Source organism: Achroia grisella, unplaced genomic scaffold (genome assembly GCF_030625045.1).
Source record: "Achroia grisella isolate CSIRO2021 unplaced genomic scaffold, CSIRO_AGI_Agris_v1 utg782, whole genome shotgun sequence".
Lineage (NCBI taxonomy): Eukaryota > Metazoa > Arthropoda > Insecta > Lepidoptera > Pyralidae > Achroia > Achroia grisella.
In genome coordinates this window covers 1,597,943-1,621,083 of record NW_026713022.1, presented here as the reverse complement: position 1 = coordinate 1,621,083, position 23,141 = coordinate 1,597,943, and the positions used below count along the sequence as shown (strand labels likewise).

At 30.8% G+C, this 23,141-nt stretch overlaps 1 protein-coding gene across 4 annotated transcripts in view; it reads left to right on the top strand.

Annotated features, from left to right (window-relative positions):
- The window catches only part of LOC131851235 (neuropeptide CCHamide-2 receptor-like), a 76,347-nt gene that overhangs the window by 49,849 nt on the left and 3,357 nt on the right, over window positions 1–23,141 (top strand). For all 4 annotated transcript variants that reach the window (XM_059201698.1, XM_059201701.1, XM_059201699.1 and 1 more), the window contains exons 2-6: window positions 10,500–10,705; window positions 11,614–11,833; window positions 19,758–19,921; window positions 21,945–22,138; window positions 22,522–22,642. In XM_059201698.1, coding sequence (XP_059057681.1) covers window positions 10,500–10,705; window positions 11,614–11,833; window positions 19,758–19,921; window positions 21,945–22,138; window positions 22,522–22,642 — 905 coding nt within the window. The remainder of the gene's footprint in view (window positions 1–10,499; window positions 10,706–11,613; window positions 11,834–19,757; window positions 19,922–21,944; window positions 22,139–22,521; window positions 22,643–23,141) is intronic.

Below are 23,141 nucleotides of genomic sequence, written 5' to 3'. Positions count from 1 at the left end.
CTCTCCTTCTCCATGAAGTCGGCCAGCATTTGACCTCGGAAGTTCCGATCACCGATACCAAATTGCCCCACTCTCAGCTCATCACCGCTTCGTTTGCCCAATTTTGCGTTAAAGTCCCCCATGATAACGTTATAATGAGTCTTTGTACTATGTATGGCTCTGGAGATATCCTCATACATAGCCTCAACCTCATCGTCGGAGTGCGTCGAAGTTGGAGCGTACACTTGGATGACCTTCAATGAATACCGTTTGGTAATTCTGAGTATCAGGTACGCTACCCTAGTCGACACGCTCTCGACCTTGATAACATTATTCACAAGGGACTTGTGGACGAGGAACCCGACACCGCCTTGGGACAGTTGATCGCCCTCCCGGAAGTAAAGCAGATTGCCCGATTTCAGGACTATCGAGTCCTCCCCCTTTCTTCGGACTTCAGATAATCCCACGACATGCCAGTGCAATCTGCTCAACTCTTCCTCCAGTTCAATTAACTTTTCGTCGGTCCGCAGTGTTTGAACGTTGTATGTTGCCAGGGCCAGTGGTCGAGATATATAGATGATATATTGAATTAAAAGTTAATTACACCCATAAATATGTATATAAAATAGTGTAAAACAATTAAGAATTAGGAGCACAACAAGTCAGATATATGCAGAAGAAGTCTTTATTTTTTTCCCGCGCAAGACACAATGCGCCACAGATACACAATATTCCAGAGCGCACAGCCGCATGATGACCATCGCGACATAGCTGTATGCGATGTAAATGAAAGATATGTGTACTGCTCCTTCATAAGCGCAGACTTCACTCCATTTTGCCTACAGTCCTTTCATTTGTTAGGTGTTTCGAGCAGTGAAATATAGTGAAACCTGGAACAGGTCAATATGACCAATTTCCTCCCGGTTAAAAACATTTATAATGAATAAGGTTCTATTACAAAGCCTAGTGAACGTCAGCTGCGGTTACGAGGGCGTATTGGAGAATAGCATTCTCGCAAACAAATAAAATCCGTGACCTTCCGAAGAAAATCGGTGTGCTAAACAGCTAGACTACCAAGGACGTTAAAATAAAAAAGTAAAATAGTGACAGCAATACGATGAAACAATAATAAGCATGCAGACTTTAATTTCTAATATGCTTTGTATTTAAATATTTCACTAGACGGAAAATAACGAATTCAATATATGTATCCATATTCCCTCAGAATAGCTGCAAAATTTTGCGATCAATGCTTTAGAAAACATAAATTTTATATAGCAAAAACAATACAAACTGATTTATTCGTTTCTAGGAATAACGGGTTTTTTTTCCTGAAAAAAAAAACGACCTACAAATTGTTTTGAATATACGCATTGATTTATTGGAACATTTATTTGCTGTAGACGACAGTGTTTGTTACTGACGTGTTGACTCGTTCGACACGAGAATGGTGGCAGGTTTACTTGAATATTAGAATATTATCTGTGTACGGCTGTACATCTGGCGCCGACAGGATCGTGCGTAATAAACTTTTTATAGATTTTATGGAATTATCTCTATAGAACAAGATAATAAACAAAACACTATAAGAGTTGACATAAATACGCAGTCATTATTACGGTTACAATGAGGGTAACTTTGTTTGTTTATCAAACATCGGTACAAAATAAATGTCTATAGAATTGATAATAAAAAATAGAAACAAGAGATCGATGATAGAAAATAACTGACAGTTCTGAAAAGGTTTGACAAATTATATAATATGAAAACCGTTTCAATTACAACATTTAACATTACACACAAATCTCAAGACAGAAAAAATTTGGCGGAAAATAAAATACTTCTTAAAAATATTAACTAATAGTAAATAGAAATAAAAACAGTTGTAATAATTATATTTATTATTATACAAAATATTGTAGATATAAACAATTTATTATATTTATAAGCGTGTAGTCGAGTTCATATATATGTGAATACCTCAGAAATAATTCGGTAGGATAAAACTTTTTTATTGTTATGGTTTCTAGTAACAATTGTGGAATGGGCTAGCAGAACAAAGAAGAGCAAGAAGGGCAATATTAAAAGGGGTTATATTAAAACATATTTTTAAAATTACGACACAAAAGTTGGTAAGACGCCTTTGGTAATTAGAATATTAATTGATAGTCCTTAAAAAGCTTGCATAACCTTCATAAAATATAGCTAAAAGTCGTCTCGATCATAAAAAAAGACTTTAAAATCGGTTTATCCGTTAGTGAGTTCCAAATACAAACACATGTAGATTGTTACGTTAAAGTTTTGTCCGATGCTAAAAAAGAACTGTAAGAGCGACCAGTCACGTGATGCAGTTAGTATTAATGACTGATATTGAAACTATTTTATATATATTATATTCTATTATGTAGTTAACAGAGTACATTACATGATGATATCACATGACTGAAACACAATATGTTGCATATGAACTATCTTAATCAGCTTATGTTACACATCGGATTCATTAGTGTTGCCCCAACTACGTCTGCACGATAGAAACCCGTTTAAACTAATTATGTATCTACTTAATAAATGAATAAAATAGACATTTATTATAAAAAATGACATATCTAATTATTGAATAATTTATATTATCTATAGGACCAATATAGGAAGCTTTCAGTACCATCACCATCGAAAAATAATCGAAACCCGTTTCAGTATCATCAACAATACGAACAAAAAACGCAGCCCTATTAGAAAAAAATTGTTTCAGTAAATTATATTAAAAATAAATTGTAATTCAAATAAATAAATAAATTTACCAGAGCTAGACGGTAAATGGTCGTTTACATAGGTGTGGTACGGCTCATTTACAACAGCCGCCAAGCAGCTTGCTTTGTAAGCATACTAAGCATATATTTCGATCGTAAAATGCGATTAAGTAGCGAAATTATAGAATAAGATTCATGACATTATAGTCCTCTAGAAAAGCAACGCATGAGTGGCATCATAGGACACATGATAACGTGATATCTATCTAGACATGTATTTTAGGCAACGGTTATTAATTTTATCAGGTGGGTCAGCAGCCAACTCAATTACATAAAATAAATAGAATTAATTTCAACAAATTTAATATTTGTGTCAGCGATTTGTTCTTATTAAAATGATTTATAATTTTATTATAAATTCTTTATTGCTTAATATTTTTTCGCCTAATATGATAAATAATAACTGCCATGACTGAACAAAGAAAGCGGAGTTTTTCAACATAAAAATGTTCAGGCGTCCATTTATCTTCAAAATAGGTAATTACAATTTGGATTTAAAATAACGGCCGCTATTTTGTGTATATTACACAAATTGACAACCGTAATTCAGAAAATTCTACACATAATTGTTCCCTTATAAGGTGTCTTCTTTATTTGGTAAAAAAATACAATTTCATTTGTCCTCAATAATAATTTATGGAACACTAAGCGGAACCTTTGTATTTCAGTTAAATTTATTTGAAAAATATTATTTTGCTTGTTTAGGCAATATAAATATAATAGATGACCTATTTTAAAAAAGCAAAAGCCAAAAAGTATACTTATACAAAATAATGGATGGTGAGATGTCGTACGTGAGTCAACAAAAAATCTTTAATTCTAGACTGTGCGAGACTATAGGTTTTATTTTTATTATTATATTTATACCTAGCCATTTCTATACAGGATTAGTTTAAGCTTCTTACAATTGCGTCATTCACTCTCCATGGCGCAGTAAGGAGGAGGTAGGAGAAGGACTTGCTTCCTTATTGAGTGTTCCATTTATGTATTATATATTTTCTTTTCTAGAAAATGTTTCTATCCTAATCAATTTATAACAATTCTTAGTTCTGTTGCCATGGAAAATAAAACTCTGCAAGCTATATTGTCGGGATTAAATATGAACAATATACAGTGACATTACCTTTATAGCGCTGCATAAAATATACTGTGTAAACTAGAGAAACAGTAATACTTATCGGAGTGGATACTTGGGGAAGTTTCGCGTCTCAAGTTTTATTGTAAGGAAAAACAAAAGGGTTATTATTCCTTTTCTCGTAAATAGCAAACTAAGATTTCTCTAGCTGTAATAATTTTTATGCTTTAGATGTTTATATGCCAAGTAAGTATAACAATTGTCTATTTTTCTAGCATCGTCACTCGAGTACAATGTAATAACGTCTTCTCTGTTGGTATCTTTGTCTAACATATTTCAACTGCCAAACAGCTTAGCTACGTTTGGGTGATGGGTGAGACGTGGCAATGTATGTATGTATAATACTTTAGCTCTCTGGATTAGTAATATTTGAAAGATACCTTGGGCATCACTTTTTTTCAAATTACTCTAACCTTCATCGGAGGACAGGTGGCGAGTGCAGATGGCACTCCAAATATGCAGAAGGATTTATGGAGCGGCTGAAGGCCAACTTCTACTTTACGGATACGGCTTTAGTCCGAGGGCACCATTACAGGTACAAACCTTGGCTCAGGCTGTAGTAATTTCGATCCACGTTTCAATTGGATAGGAGATCGCTCAGACAGACAGAAAGTGATGTTCATGGTGTTATTAGTTATTTTATATTATCTCATAATTTGTTGAAAACAGGTATACAACAACAGTGCATTACAACAACAATAATAAATAATTACGTCGACGGCGGTGATCGTAACACATGCATGCCCACTGTTGTACTGAAATGTATTACTGTTGTATTAAATAGGCGAATTATTAATAATTGTACTTAATACATGGATAACAGCGTTGACTATGTCATTACGTAACTTCATTTTATGTATCCTTGTTTATACTACACTACTGAACTTGTTGTTTGTGGTGATACATATATAAATAATATTATGCTGTAAATTAAATTATACAGTGTGAATATATTATCCTAACCAAATTGTCTTTAGCTGTTTTTGCAAACTTTAACCTGCATTATTTAATTAGGAAATAATATCAATATTATATATTTATTAATCAAATAATATAGGGTTTACATTGGACAAAATTTATTTTATGCCTAAAGACTTCTGTACCTACTATACGATTTTCAAAATTAAAAATTTTTGCTACTGGCACATTATAAAAAAAACACAATACAAAATTTAGAACAATATTGTTCCTATATGACAGAAGAGATGGGCTAAATTTAAATATATTAGAATTCAATTCAATTTACTATTGTAGTTATGTACATATATTGTTTTTCAAATAAATCTGAATTCTTTCTACGCTTAATTATTGTAATACATTATGATAACTATGGTAATGCTATCATTACTGAATATCGTCTGTTTTTTATTATTCGTTATCTACAACTCTGACTGTAAAAAAATATTCGTTAATTCATTGTTGCGTGTGTCTTCGTGTATGGGTTAGTTTTTTTACTCGTATTAATTAATTAAATAGTTATCTTTCATAGATTCATTCTATGATTTGACAGAAGTTGAATTATTATATTCTTTATTGTATATAAAGATCAGTTACGTTATCTACTATATATACGGACAACATAAAAATTCACCACTAATAAGTTAACTACAAGACGAATTACTATTAAATGTTATCTTTCTATGTTAAGTAATTTATTAGTGAGAAATTTTTTTACTTATTTTCAAAATAAAACCTATGTGGGTATCTATTAGGAGTAGTGATTTCCGGGAGTAGTTAAAGGATGTATACCATAAAAAAATGCTGACAACATGTTGGTTGAAATATCTATTTCTAGATATAAATAGGTGATTTAAAGGCGCCGCTTTTGTGTGTATTTCTTCGTTTACTTCTAAACCACGCAAGTGTTTTTGTACGAATGTCACGATCATTACGAATATTTCTTCTAAAAGGTTGATAGGAATGGAGCTACTCGTCCCCATTATCGATAAACCCCTCTTCCTAAGCAGAGATGGTAGTAAGTCAGGAACTCCCTGGAGCTGATCATTAAGAATGTGTACTGGCTAAAATATAATAGTAATTAGGGCTTACTGAGACAGCGGCAATAAAAATATGTTTGGTTCTTAAGAATAACTTTGTTACGATTTATTGTCTTATAAATTGACATTTTTACATTTTCTTAGTTATGGTTCTTGTACAGGTTTTTTTAAATATTTATTATTATAAGATAATAGATACTGTGGACGACAAGTCGTACTGAAAACATGCCTATAATTCACTTGGTCATATACGCATATGGCCAAGTAAAATGTAGGCATAATGGATAAGCAGGGGCGAGATTAACGCTAACTCTGATTTTTAATTTGTTAACGGCAATTCCATCATCAAGCACTTAAAAGTTTATAAATTTATACATGATATTTTAACATCGCGCAGATTCCAGTTCACGAGCTTTAGTCGATTATTGTATAAGTACGGAATAGGCCACGACGCTGTCAAATTTTAAAATTAGATTTTAAATTCCTCTTTAACTATAAAATTGTATTGTGTACTAAACATGAAAGTTAAAAAAGAAACCTTGCGAATTAAATTTTTGCATAATACAAATAGCCAAAATGGCAAGAGCTCCACCGACAAGAGTGCGGCTTTTAAATTATGAATGAACAAATAGCCTGGTCATTTTTTATAAATTAAATGTAGAATATATTTAAAAAAAGGACCAACCGTTTTTGATTCGGTCTCGTATGTGCTATCTAGTCTAACTAATATTATTGTATTCGTATGTTACGTATTTAGCATATACTCGTATATACTTTTCTGATAAACTGCTGCCTGACTGACTGACTGCCTGCCTGTCTGACAAAACGTGCGCTGCTAAGCTAACGTAAGCTAAGTTATATACATATCTAAAAATAACTATTTTTTATGCTAAAGTACTAAATCTAAGTATAGATTTTACATTAAACAAAATATCAGACCTCATAAAATAATGTGGGTGCCTATATTAGTGGTAAATTGTGGAAGATGTTTCAATCCCTTATAATTAAATAAAGATTAATTTACGAAGCTTTCGGAGCCAAATGACAAAGGTCTAAACCCTTTCAATTACGAAATGGTTTCCGCGAATACTGTACAGTTTTTAAAACAAATAAATGAACAATTTGTTATGTAGGAGTTTTATAATTGATTTATAATTGTGTTTAAAGTCGAATTCGCGGCTTTGCACAGAAAAGATACAAAAAAAAAAGTATATGGACAGCATATGCTTCTAATTTCGTCATGTAGGTACATTAGATAGTAGTATTGAAGTATGTAAGTTGTTCTTGTTCATAAACATTTCCTGAACTGTTTTCAATCTCAGTATAAATATATTAACTTTTATCAATTACGACCACCACGATAATGACATGTGGAGTCTGGAGAGAGAAAAAAATTACATTACTTATATTTTTATATAATAAGAGCTGATATTGTTTTGAGAAAAGTAAACATCGGAACTAACGGCCCGATTTGAGAAATTGTGTTTCTGAAGTATATTATTTCACAGCGACGTAAGTTTTTATATGACGACAGAATTTTGTTACCTAATATAATCATATAATACATACAAAATTCTGAAAATTATGAGCAGGCAGGCCACTAGTATCTTAAGAAGTATAGTAAACGGGATAAAGTTCTATATTAAGTATTATAGTATATCATGTAGTGTTTTTGAAATTGTTGTAGCATATAATAATATGCATAAGCGTAAAGTTTAATTTTTAGTACCGACTTTCACTTTTCCGGATGGCTGTTATACAGAAGCTGTAAATAAAGCATGCCCATTCGTCATCATAAATTCATATTGATGGATTTTCCTGCACATGTTGCCAGCGGATCATATTTTTAGGGTTCAACTACAAAAAGGTGAGGTGGAACTCCCTGTGGTGGACCATACGCCTATGTCTGCCAACACGTCTGTCAATGATATATGGCTATATGCTGAAAATATAGTACATAATTTTAAAATTGGTCTTCTATGTTTTGAGTTTTTTGTGTAATATGCATTTGCAATTATTTATCAAAATCTCACGACTGTTCATTATATGTATGCATTCTATGATTTTTTTATACCATGTACGCTTGCAAATAAATTATTATTCTTATGTTCGGAACCCTCGGCAAGTCGTGCTCGCAATTCGCCGGTTTTATTTTTATTACTTAAACATATTACGGCGTATTGGTGCACAAAGTACGGGATCATAGGTTTATTTCGCCTGCGATAAATTTCTTCTACACTTACTGTTACATTGACAAATGGCGAAACTTATGCGAGTAATGGAAGGGCGATTGGATGATGTTGGATAAAATGTTTACGACGATAGGGCTATAGTTCATTCTGGACGTTGAAGAAATACAGTTTTCTAAGTCTGTGGCACACCTTTCGGGTAATAGATGTTACAAATTATATTATGACGGACATTGTACCCGTAATGTTTTCTGAAAACTATTATGATATGACTCCGTTCTTTATAATTTCAATTAAAGAAGTTTCTCGATACGGGAGATTTCTATGTCTAAAGTCGGTTAAACGTAAAACAACGTATGTTACATTGTTAATCTCTGTAACTAAATGAAATGAAAACGTACATATTTTCACGGCAATTTGAAAACAAAAAGTCTCTTAATTACTATAGTTTGTTTTCACGCTTTTCCGTCACCTACGAATAAAATTTAATTCGACATGGTATTTTTGTGTTCAACAGATTAACAAAAAAATCTTATCCATTTATATTCATGCCATTCTTTGCTTCCTTTTATTTTTAACATAATTTTGATTTGATAAAAAGATCTTATTTTGTAATTTTGTCATCAGTTTCATATAATCATAATTTCATTGTTTTACTTCACTCAAACAAAAATAACTTTAAAGCCTGATTAAATCACGTTCTACGTCGCAGAAAATCATTCATAATCATTCTACAAAGAAAATGTTTCATTTCAAATTGCAGATACTTATTATAATCATTTTTAATATAAAACCATGCTTACTCCTTGGAGTTGTATATTAAAAACTTTATTTAATAAAGTATAGGCAATAAAAGGGAAAGTTGGAGAATACTTAACATTTATACAATTTGTATGCTTATTATATTTTAAATTTATTCCTTCTTAACATTATCCTTAAGGAATCCTGTGAAGTTATTTTCAGAAACTGCTTTTCTATTTCTACTTTTAATATGTTTAATATAGATACTTTAATTAAGAAAAGTGATGAAAATTAAATAGACATACTCGTCTAGGATATTAATATTAAATTATTGCGTATCAGCTAGGATTAATTCCGCCGTCTTTTAACGATTGTATAATTATGATTGTTCAGCAGTTTAGTCATTAATAAATATATATAAACTAGAAGCTACTTAGAAACAGTTAAATTTTGACGGTTTCGATGGTTTAGCGGTTTAGCACACCGCTTTACTTCCGTTATTTGCGGGTTCGTCACTTGGTACAAATATTTGTATTCATGTGTATGATTGTTAGAATCGGTCTGGGTGTCATCTATGAATATTATGTATGTATTTAGAAAAATATATATATCTTAGTATTTATATCAGTTGTCTAATAACCATAACACAAGCTCCGCTTATCGTGGGATTTGATGGCGCTGTGTTAATTGTCCAGGGTTATTTATTATTTATTTGTTTTTAGACAAAACCATGAGCATCACGTCGTCATTTGAACTCTTTTATATCCGTTAAGGATTGCTATTCCAGAGAACTGAAATATAATGAAACCGCACTACATAAAATAACCACAATATCAAGATTGACTGAAATGAATGAACAGATAAACAACATTTGCGGAATAGATTTATTTGTATACAGGACAATATCGGAGGAGGGGTTTTTGAAAATTAATCCCCCTCAGGGAAAGTCCCCTTTCAAAGTAATTGAAAGTTTGTATGTGTATATGAATTTCTGTTAATATTGGACTGAAAGTTCACTTGAAACTTTGTATTCAGATCTTTATTACAAAATTGAGAGACATGTGTTTTATCATTCTTGGAAAAGCGTTCCCATAAGGGTTAGATATTTGTATTGTAAATTTGTACAGGTGGTATAAAATTATATGATGAGAACATTTTATAATAGCGTAGTTTGTGTCTTTGAATATTTATATATTAATTCTAAATAAATATTTATGATATGTATATACTATTTTATTGCAGAACAATTGTACTTTGAATATTGTAATAAAATATAGCAAATGAACTTTAATAGTGACCATAGAATGCTATTTGATTTGCTTGAGTTGCACAACAGTCAGAAATCTATAAACTAATCACGCTTTAGTAAACTGGTATAATATAAACATAAATAAAGTTTAAAATAACTACTCCTATTCATAATGCTAACTTTGGGATATTTCAGGTTTAATATAGATAATAGGCAATTCACATTTTTCGTGCATTGTGTGTTCTTTGTAAAAAAATTCATTACTACTAATGACTATTTGTTCATAGACAATACTGGGTATAATTTTTATGTTATCTATACATATTACCGTTTTGTAATAAGACGAAGTTTTGTACTAGTATTTTTGTTTGTTACAAAGTATTTCTTTTGTTTCAGGTAATAGCAATGTACACGCAGGAGAATAGTAGTTTCCAACTATTAGAAAATGTAACTGACAACGAGTACACTCCGTATGAAGACAGATTAGAAACGTACTTGGTACCAGTGCTTTTCGCAATCATCTTTATAGTCGGCGTCCTCGGTAATGGCACTCTGGTTATTGTCTACGTACGGCATAGGGGCATGAGAAATGCTCCTAATACGTAAGTAGGCTCTTTGTTTTAAAATAATTACCTTGTGTGGGACAGTATATGCAGCGTTGGGGCCTACCAACGATGGTTGTAATTAAAGACGTAAATATAGACTTATAAGAATATTGTATTATAAATAAGAAATAATAAAAAAAAATAATAGTATCAACCAGCTAAATCAATGGGCGGTCAAGAATACGAATGCATAGTAAAACCACAGAAACAAAGAATCATCATCATCAGCTTGTTCCTTATCTCATTTATTTGGGGTTGGCATAATATGTTTTTCCTTTCTATTCATCCCTGTTGGTGGTGGTAACAAAGAATATGAGTATAAAATTATAAATATTTAAAAATACGAAATGTGCCAGCGGCCCGAATGTAAAAACAGGACGTACATGCCTATGACTCTTTGATTTTATTTAACTGAAAATCAGCATCTGGTTATAACAACCGATTGTAATTATTTTGGGATGATATAAAAAATATATTTTCCAATTTTATATATACTTTTCTAAAAGTTAATGTCACTTGTATATTTATAAAGGTTTGTTTTATGAGTGACATATACCTAATATTTATTTTCCTTTCAAAGGAATCTAAATTAATGTGTATCTGTCTAATAAAGTTTGAACCTTGATTCACATTATTGACGCATATTTGGAATAATTATGCTGCGTAAATTTTATGACAAATAACGCATTTATCAGTATCGACAGTTTGTAGAACTACCGTCATTTGACCGTCTAATAAAAGGTCGCTAGACTGCATACACGGTATCCGTACAGTTAGTGACCGATGTTGTTGAATTTGGTGTACTCATCTTTAAATTCCACGGAGATGACAACTTTAAGTCAACCAAGTCAAAAAGGTTAATATCCCATAATTCTATGTGTAACAAATGTTTATTTTTGTTACAGATACATATTTTCATTAGCGTTAGCAGACCTGCTGGTCATTCTCATCTGTGTTCCATTCGTCTCCATCATTTACACATTAGAATCATGGCCGTGGGGCGAACTAATCTGCAGAATTTCTGAAGCTGCAAAAGATGTTAGCATCGGAGTATCCGTTTTCACTCTGACGGCGCTATCGGCAGAGAGATATTGCGCTATTGTAAATCCATTTAGGAAGCTACAGGTAAATTATCACTGTTTTTTATGTTTGAATGTATAAATAATAATACTATACCTTTGAATGTTTTTTTTAATAAAAATTAGTATATGTTATATGTTCGGTTTCGTGATCCAATCCAAATACAATACAAAGTGTTTAGTTGTGAAATAAAAACTAACATGCATACAGACAGACTAACACTTGCGTTTTAAGAATCTTAGTACGAATAATTAAATAACGAATAAAATTATAAGAATTTTATAAATTTTATTTAATAATAAGAAATATTTTATAATAAGAACAAAACCAAACGTAAGTTACTTGTAACACTTATGCCCCTGAAGATCATTTTCATTATATTTTAATTAATCAATTGTTTGTAAGTAATTAGTAAGTAAATATAACAATTAAAACTTCTTTCGATGTTCTTGGTGAACTTTAACATCTGTTTGATGTTCTGCGATATAAGATCGTTTTTATTAATTAATAGACTTTAAATTATTAGTCAAGTAGTGCGTACTTGACTTCACTCAACTGCCCATAACTTTGCCAGTATTGTGTATATTACCATAATATATATAGTAAGTACTTCAGATAGAAATACACTATATTTATAGTATATTTCTACTTTACAGTAAGTAGTTACAGACAGTAGTATAAGAATTTAAGAGGGATTTGGATCCAAATGCTCAAGGAAGATAGTGGTTCAGGTGGTTTTATATTCTGACAAAAATATTCGCTATCTCTCTCTGTTTCTTTATAAAATTTGTATAGATAATGAAGTTCACTGGCGTAGTTGTTGAATTAAAAATATTTGTGCACAAACGACAGATACTATAGCTACATATAATATAAGTTATTTATCAGGAGTAATAGAGATATTTATACCTTGATCTTTAAATGTGATCTTGGACCTGGATATATGAAAACAAGCCAGACTGGAAAACGTGTTCTGTTTTTAGTTTATACTCACGAGCAGTCTACTAGTTATTACTAGTTATATAACAAAAGCAGTCTACTAGTTATACTATAAAGTGTACATGAAGATTACGGACCATTAAGTTACCAAAAAGAACTAATTAAAGCAAACAAATATGGTCAATCCTAATGGACTAATATGTTTCGAAATTTTTCGCATTGTGCACATGTAGAGTTTCATCGGCAAGAAAATTCACACACATACATATATTTAATTAGATTATACAGAGACAGTTGTAAAGGTATATAAGCCTACAAATAATAAAAAAAAACTTGGAAATAAGAAAATTATTAGTTTTTGCATCTGTGAGAAACTTGCCTTCATCCTAAATACTATAGATAAACCAAATATATTAGGTAAAGTATGAAAATATATCAATTCGCTCATGAATTTGTAATAGTTAGGATTGGTATATAATTGGTAATATACTTTAAATAGTATATTATCAATTTTAAATACAAATACATATATTGAATTTGAATATTAATTGGAAAGAAAAAAATATCTAACAATAATCTTAACTCAATTACAGTGAATGAGAACAAAAATAGCTTATAGGTTCAACTAAAAAGCGAATCAAATTTGAACATTTTGTAGCGATTATATTATATTGTGTATCGTTGAAAAATAGATTAAATGAAGTCACTGTGTACTGTGTTATATAAATTGTATTTAAATAAAACTAAAACATAATGCAGTGTGTACTTATCACCTACCATAGACCCACGTCAGAAAGGCGACGGCTAGGCGGATAGCATTTCTGCAGTTCCCCATTGTGATTGTCATTTGTTTTCTTGAACATCAAAATAAGAATAATATATCAAAAAAATATAATAAATATAAAAAGATAAATCCACTAAGTAGTAATACTACTAATTAAAAATTTCGGAATAAATGATTAGTTATAATTGGTTTAACGTTACATTATTATTACTTGGAGTGAAAATTAAGTTATAATTTAATGATAATATCAAGATCCTTTATATTAAGACAAGATTTACTGTTTGAATATGATCATATGAATAATTTAAATTATATATGTTTTATTGGATCCGTTATTTTAATTATCAAGTAATTATTAAGTATACTTATTAAACTTCATTAATTAATTTGAATGCTACAGAATGGAATCTAAGACAATATCCATTCCTTTGTCTTATTTGTGTCTTATTAACGTATAAAAGTAATTTAGCTGTGTGAAGTGAAGTAAATTACATCACCTACGTCGTATTACAGAATTCTGTGTAAATCAATTCTACTTTTATCAGGATTTGTTTCTTAATTAGAGCGTCTATATATATAACTAAGTAGTCTAAATAAGTGTCTATAATATTAGGTTTAATTATGGAACTATTCATTGCAGTGGCCCGTTGTAGCCTAGGTACTTTATATATATATTTTTATTTTTTCTCCGGTGCACGAAACATCGATAACAAAACAAAAAATAATCAGAAATAAGGCGGTAAGCTTTCTCATCTTTTTTTAACGTGTGGGTAAATCTTCAAATACCCGCAACGTGCTGGTGGGATGACGATGTGGTGTGTGGGAATTCTACCCTCTAAAAGATCTCACGGTGTACATGTAAGCACCTTTTCCGGAGATGGAGGTTCACATATATATTTTACCTCGAAAAAACAAATTCACCAGGATTTGAACCATCACTTCAGACACCTCACACTGAACAACGAATGCTAGACCAATACGTAGGTAGGCTTCACCCCTACTACCTTGGATTAAAACATGCCTAATACTTTGTGTTTACCGTATCGTCCATAATTGACAATTGCTCTAAATAACCTATCCGGGAAAATAAACTTGACATTTGTGTTTTTCTTATCAATTAAATCTGCATTGCGAATCTTAAAAAATGACTATTCAAATTTAATAGCATTATTGTGGGATATTATAGTCTCTTTTGTTATCCGTGAAAAACATTATTTCAATTCTATGTCAGTTTTTACTATTTCTAGAGATAGGTTGCATATTATTTTTAGAATGGAATAAATAGATAAAATGAAACGTGTTTATTTGTATCATCAATGTGTCGCGTAGGTTTGTATCTATCTTATAACACAATTATCTCCATTTCATTACACTTTAGCCGTGTTGGCAGCGTGATTTGCATATCTTGTCGACGTTGTTTACCGAAAACATCACTTACATTTTCAACCTGAATTACGATCACTCTATAGAAACATAGGTATATTGGATGATACACTTTATTTACGACGAATTAGGTCATAGAAATTATCTTTATAGAAAGATAGCTGGTATCAGCAACTTCGTTTGTTTAAGATGAAGATATCTATATCATCTTAAGATGATCTGTAAGAAATGTCTGTTCTTGTGATATAATGTAACCAAAATTAAATTTCATAAAAGTCAATCCAACCGTTTAGCTGTGCGATGGTAACAAACTGATAAATATATAGTCACGCTTGGACGTTTATAAATTAGTATAAAATATAAAACGAAATTGTAATTTATCATTTAAAATTTAATGTATTATTTTGTGTACATATTGATATATTGATATATCGATATACGTATATATTGCTTTTAGTTTTTATATATTTATATATCTATGTATATATAGTATAATGTGAGTTATTTTCTAACATTTATTTGTATTAATATTCTGTATCTATAATATTATTACCTATATGTAGGTATATATTCTTCAATCCTATTCATACGCCACCTATCACTTTTACTATTTTTCCTCTAACTAAAGGATGCTTGGAAGAGACCGTCTTTTGTACAATATCTCTTATCTGTATAATTCTTGTGTAAAATGCTTGATGCAATAAAAAGTTTGTAATTAAATAACTATACCAGCTTTAACTCTTTCTTTTATATGACCATAATATTGTCAGTGTGATTTCATAGATATAAAAAAGACGGGATTGTTTTCGAAAAAAAATGTAAACGTAGCGAAAACGTGTTGAAATCAAGGAAAATAATTTCGTCACGTCCGCCGTGAGCCGTAATATGTACGTGTCGAATACAAAAATGTTAAATAAATATTACAACATTTTTTTTAACCTTTTCGTCATGTGGAATCACACATACCGTGCCTACTCATTATTTGTCGTTTCATGTAATTATTCTTATACTCTTATTCTTGCTTATTATAAAACTACATACTAGACCAGATAATAATAAACAATTAAACACATTTGATAGTAAGAGTTAACATAATATAAAAAATCTGATTATTCACGCAGACATACTTTTCTTCTTTTTTTTTTGATACATGTACTTGAAAATCTAAGATGAGTTCATAAATATAGATAATGCTCACGTTTTCATCACGTACAGCAGGCATCGCAATACTTCATAACGTCATTTATGAAAATATTATTTACTGCATTGTACAGTCGTCACGTCGACCAAAAATATTCGTTTATATCGAGCGTTCTACAACGGCTGCAGCCCATATGGAATTCTAATAGAATTTGACAACGTACTACTACAGCTATAGAATATTAGATCCCATCAAAAACATAAATGTGAAATGATAGCCGAGTTTAATATTATGATATATGCCTTGATTGTTGACTTCTACGACAAAAGAGATGAGATCTAAATGGGTACCAAGTTCAATGGTCTGTCCTGAAATGTATTTATAACAATATAAAATATCATTTCTTCTTATAACTTAGGATAATATACTGTAGCCTAAGGTCTAACTTGGCCAGTTCTCATATACCAATTATTACTTTCGATTGCTAGTTACTATTAATATTAAAATAGGAACCGACAAGTAACATGTTTAGAACTTGCGAAGGCTACAGTATATTTCGTATATGAAAACTAGCCAAGTTAGACCTTAGGCTACAGTATATTATCCTAAGTTATAAGAAGAAATGATATTTTATATTGTTATAAATACATTTCAGGACAGACCATTGAACTTGGTACCCATTTAGATCTCATCTCTTTTGTCGTAGAAGTCAACAATCAAGGCATATATCATAATATTAAACTCGGCTATCATTTCACATTTATGTTTTTGATGGGATATCATTACTTTTTGTACATAAATTATACTAGGTACATATTTATAACTAAATTAATACCAAATTATTTTTGATAAATTACTGTATTTTCGTATATTTACGGGGTATAATTGTCTTTTTTTTGTGTTATTTTCTATATTTTCTTGTAACTTTTAAATGTTGAAGTCCAAAGCCAATTCAGTATCAGGAATTTTTGGGCAAATCGGGGCGGTATAACGTCCACAGATGGTTGTACTCTACAATAGAGCTCTCGTGACTTGGATCTAAATTGTTAAGACGTACCCCATCTAAGGTTTTAACTCTGGAGAGTCCAACGTAAACCTGCCCTTTATTAAATATGGAAGAGCCTATGTTGAGAAGAGGACTGCCAAAACTAAGGCCTTGTGATTTGTGGATAGTATAGTAGATAGTAATAATGTATATGTTGAAAGAGAATTGTTCTCTTTCAACATATACATTATTTAATATCTGAAACTTCGTATTGACACGTTATAGTTCGTAAAGACGATTATGTACCAAATTGACTGTTATCTATTGAATTCTCAAGAAAACAATTTGTTACCAATGAGTTCTCATTCTCGAGTTAACTATACATTCCTACTTATAACTATACTAAAATTGTTATTAATTTTTGGTTTAAACTATTGTCTATACCATACGTATTTACTAAAATAATGTAATAATAATATAACCACAAATATATAAGTATAATTTAAGAAAGCTATAAATTTCGTAGCATAAATCGCAACCTTATAGGTTAGATATCGAGAAACAAAACATTGAGACATATGAGGGCGGCTGCCATTCGCTCGGACAGGTTCGCGTCAACGTTTTATCGCACCGCTCCCACACGGCGCCGCCGCGGCGCCCTATACCGAAATGTCTATTATTTAATAATTATTTATAAAAATAGTGATTTTACACTATCGATGTGCGCTAAATATTGAAATAATAATTAATACCAAATCTCAGTTAATAACATAATAAATAACATAATAAAATAACATAATACTCCTAGTTATAAGTACGAGTATATTTTAGACAGAATCTAAATTATAGCAACTAGTGTTTATCGCTCAATGCAATATTTGAAGTTTGCTAGTTATCGACACTGATGTGACGTTTTCATACAATATTACTTTCCGTCCAGTACAAGATGAAATTTTTCGCCAGGGATCAATGTCAATTGGTGGCTATCGACGTTTTCATAGAATTTTAGTATTCGTCCAGTATAAGTTGAAATATAATCAATTAAAGTGAAAAATTGTAGTAAAATGATAACAATTTACCAGTTTCAGATTTTTTTCTTTATATTCACCTAATTACCTATCTGCATGCCAAATTTGAACTTCCTAGGTCATCTGGAAGTGGGTTATAATTTTGATCTATAGTTGATCAGTGATAAAAATGTCGATTTTTGGACAATAATATCTAAATAACCGTTTGAGATATGTTTATGAAATTTGGAACACATATTTATCTCGCAAGTCTCAATATATGAACCAAATTTGACAGGTTTCTGTGATAGAGTTTTTGAGTTATGAGGGGGTCAAAAGTGGCTCCAAATGGTTCGTGTAAATATACACACGGTGCTGCAAGCCAGTTTACTTGAAACTCGGCTTGACACGCTGCCGCGTGTCTAGATGTCTTTACACTATATTCTGATAATACCTCATTGCTTTTTAATTTTAGATTAATGGCTATGGATATTTCTTAACAGCCAATACTATTAATCCGATACATAATTGATAATTCTTCTGACTATCCCATCCGGGAAAACAGGCAAGACTTTTGTTTTAGATTGCATTCTTAAAAAACTATTTAACTTTTATTATTGTAGAACATTAGTTTGCTTTGTTTATCTGTGAAAAACATTATTTCTATTCTATGTGCTACTATTCTATGTGCGTTGCATATTTTTAAAATGGAATAAATAGCTGAAATGAAACGTATTTATTTGTATCTGCCCATATGAAACTCTAAGAGATTATTTAGATTACTATACAGATACAGAATATTAGATGTCTTTACACTATATTCCGATATACCTCATCACTTTTTAATTTTAGACTAATGGCTATTAATATTTCTTAACAACCCATGTTACTAATCCCTATACTACTTACTACTATTACTAATCTCTATTCTTCTATTGCTAAATTACATACATTTTTTTCCAAATTTTATTAAAGATATACATAAGTAACGTTCATGCACACAGTTGCAAGTGTAAAAATTTTAAATTCATTTTTATAATAAACTAGCGACCCACCATGACTTCGCACGAGGTACGAAGTAAGTCTATTTTACTTGAAATAACTATATGCGTTTAATCATCTTCATAAGTATAAGCAGGCTAAATAACTTTGTTATATTATTTATCTATACATAGAAGATACCAGAACGTTTCTACCATTTATATAACGGTTGGAGTAAAACTTCAGGATTGTAGTACTAAATTACGCAGCCAGAGTATTATTGCTAACATATAGATTATTGCTAACCGTCAACGACGTGATGACATGCTCAAATTGCGCTAAATATTATATGTGTATTTTATTGAATGGCAGGAGTGAATTTACCATCTCTCTGAATAATTAGATTTGTTACAGGTGTCTTTAATTTTTAACTTAATTTAATATTAATTTTTGATATTATTTGTATTATTATTATTTTTGTGTGTGTATTTTGTGTCTATAGTCTGTACGTACTAACATTAATTATAAGAAATCTGTAATACTAACAAAGTGGGCAATGAAGCCTGATAATAAATACAATGTTATTATTATTATTTTAATTGTTGTCCAGGGGTAGATGTTTACAGGATGAAAGTGTTTAAGTAATATTAACGCAGTATCTTCATGGCTTCTTTTATGGTAGTCCTTATGCATTCTCTTAATATTGTTTTTATTATTTTATTAATTCCTTGTAATTATTTTTGTTCCAGCTACGCAAACTGCCTCTAGTTTGTGCAACTTTTATATGGGGTGCGGCCCTTATCTTCGCAACCCCAGCCGCCGTATTCTCTAACACAGTTACGATACAACTACACGACAACATCACAATAGTTTACTGCACCCCATACCCGCCTGGATGGGATCATTACCCGAAGTACGACTTTCAACTTTATTATAATAACTAGTGAGTCGATAATAGTGAGTGAATATCAATCCAAATTAAAAGTGACCACATCAAATCAAACGCCTGATGGAGCTATCAGAGCTAATTCACGCAGCTCCGCTTATTGGATTAATGTAGGGTCAGCAAGAAATTGTTTCGTGCTTTTTTGTTAGATTAATATAATATGGTGCATTCATATGTACTAGTGTTATACGTAGACTAGACATCAGTTAGTCAACATATCCTTAACGACGGTGGGTGCACCGTCCCATAATCATGAAAAACACAGTAGTTTATTTATTACACAAGTGAAATATACTAAGAGTTAACGATTTGCACGATTTAGCTATAAATAAAAAAGGTAATCTAAGATTATCTAAACGATTGAAGTTGTGACATTGACATAATGATGGAAGTTTAATCGATGGATTATACTTTTTCATGGCTGAAATTAGTTTCAATTTTCAACGGTAATTGAAGTACGGTTATTTTTATTGTCAGTGATGATCAGATTAAATTAGTTTGTTTTTTGTGTTACCACTACATTCGAATTTATGATTGACACTGATAAAGTTTTTTTGTGGCACCAAAAATTGGAACTCACGACCAACAGGTTAGTGATCTGCCAGGCTAAAAATTTTTTTAAACCGACTTTTGAAAAAGTTAAGGGAGTTCTATGTTCGATCACTGTGTATGTTTTTTATGTGCATCGATATCTTCGTAAATGATAGACCGATATTCAATTTTCTTTTTTATACTTTACAGTTACTATTACCATAAGAGATATCAGAAATATTAGTATATATTTTTTTAAATTAAATTAGGCATTACTCGCGCAAGAAATGTAAAAATATATATTAATTATTTAGTCTCATAAAAAAGACCATAAAAATCAACGTGATGAAAATGCGCTTTCCTTGTTTACATAAAAGGGAACACATTATTTAAAAAATAAAGTTTTTATTGATAAAAGTGAGTCCCTTATGAGATGAAGCACTTGTTACACAAATGTAAGTAATCGTTATAATTAATTGATAAGTAAATGATGTACTACATAATTACTGTAATGAAAGACCAAAAAGTAGTTATTTCTCTTTATATTTCTTTTGGTCTTTCTTTGTTACTTTTTAGAGACATATATTTTAGAAAAAAATATATATTAGGCAACGGATTTCACTTTCCATCAAATCAAACGTTAGCTTGTTTGCTACTAAGTCCTATATAAAAATAAAAATGATCGATTTATTTCTTATTCCTAAACCATATGTAAACACCTGAAGTTAAAATGTATTATTCATGAACTTAGTCAGCAATTGTTCCAAGCTACAAAGGCCAATATTTGATTGTGGTTACAAAAGGCATTATGTTAATTCACCTACTGTTTATGATAACGCCTGCGGGAATATAATATCTACATTTTACTCTGATGTAGTGAAAAAGAAAAAAGTGATGTTTTGACAACCTTGTATTCACAGCTCGCTTCGAGATTTGAATCTCATTTTAGCTTCCATTACGTATTTATATAGAATTTACTGTGTATTTTGTCTGGCCATTCGGAGTTTTAGAAGTATTTATTCAGTCAGAGTGTTAGAAAGTTATTTAATCTCTTGATTAAGGGTTTAAGGAAATAAGCGGGTTCCTAAACATGTTTAACAGCCACAGATTAAAATAAGTATATTAATAACAAATATATGTATATTTATAGTTTTATTTAGTTTCCTATTTCTTTATTATTTTAGCCTGTATTTAATCAATCTTTAATCCTAATGCATTTCAATAAGTATGTCATGAATTCCGTAATAGCCTACTAACTACTTCTACTGAAATATTTTTGTAAGTACGCATAGAAGAAAGACGTATAAGTGATCACTACTAATTTCCTATAGAAATGGAGTATTATTATTGCAGTAATTTTTATCTTTTGGAAAATAATTGGATCGGTGATACTTTGATTTTTAATTTGATTGATAATGCATGTCTACAGTACAATAAATATTGTTACGTTTTTTTGTAGATGGATGGCGCTAGCGAAAGCTATCATATACTACGGCCTACCACTTCTAGTGATTGCATTTTTCTACACTCTAATGGCACAACGATTGCTAGCCAGTACCAGGGAAATGCCTGGCGCTTTCCATGGAGGGCAAGGCGAGGCTCAAGCAAAAGCTAGAAAATCAGTCGCTTGTATGGTTCTAATTTTCGTAATTGGTAAGTATCTATTTATTTGCTGGTTACTAATTAGGTGTGTATTAACATCAGGTGAAAGGCCGTCAGAAATTATGCTTATAAAAAAAATATTACCGCCAATATTCACAATGACCAAAAATGGTGAATTACATGATTATATCTATAAATAAGTGCTTAAACATAATTATACAACTTTTATAAACATTTCTTAACAGCTTAGTCTTCAGAGGCCTAACGTCAATATAACATTCTATTTTTTTTATTAATAGAACTAGCATGATAGCCGTATTGTTTACAAATATAATCATCATAACGACGATATAATAGGAACAGATGATATAAATAAGTTAGATCCTCTTATTAATTAGGCCGTGTATATGATCTTAAATTTAAATTTGTTGCAGTATTCTTCGTATGTTTCTTGCCTTACCACGCTTTCGAAATGTGGTACCACCTATCGCCGACTGCCCAAACGGACTACAATGATTGGACCCATGCTTTGAGAATAATGGGATTTTGTCTTAGGTTTGTATTTTTTTTATAATTTTATAAATACCTTTTTACAGATGTGTTTATGGAAACATTTACTGCCAGTCTCTTGTGATTGTGACGATCTAATTTGTGAGATAATCATGGTTAATGTTCCGTTAAGTAATGTGTATAATGCGTTTTTCCACAGCATCAGATATAGCCAAAGGTTTGAAAAAATATATAAATAACCTTTAAAATACATATTCGTGCAAACTGAAGTCAGTTACTCAATATTGGAATATTGGTGCAAATAGAGAACCAAATGTAGTACTTTGTACAATTCCAAAAGTCCAATATTGGTAGCACATTGTGTATATGCTTTTAAAAATGTATTCAGGACGTCAAATATTTATTCAAAGTTAGAAGATGCTCAAATATCCGTGCGGCGTATTTAGATTTTCAGGTATTTACGTATTTGAAGCTTAGTTTGGTACCGCCTTTAGAACGTCTTTCGTCAATACCTTGAACAGCCCCATCTGGGATTTCAATCTTG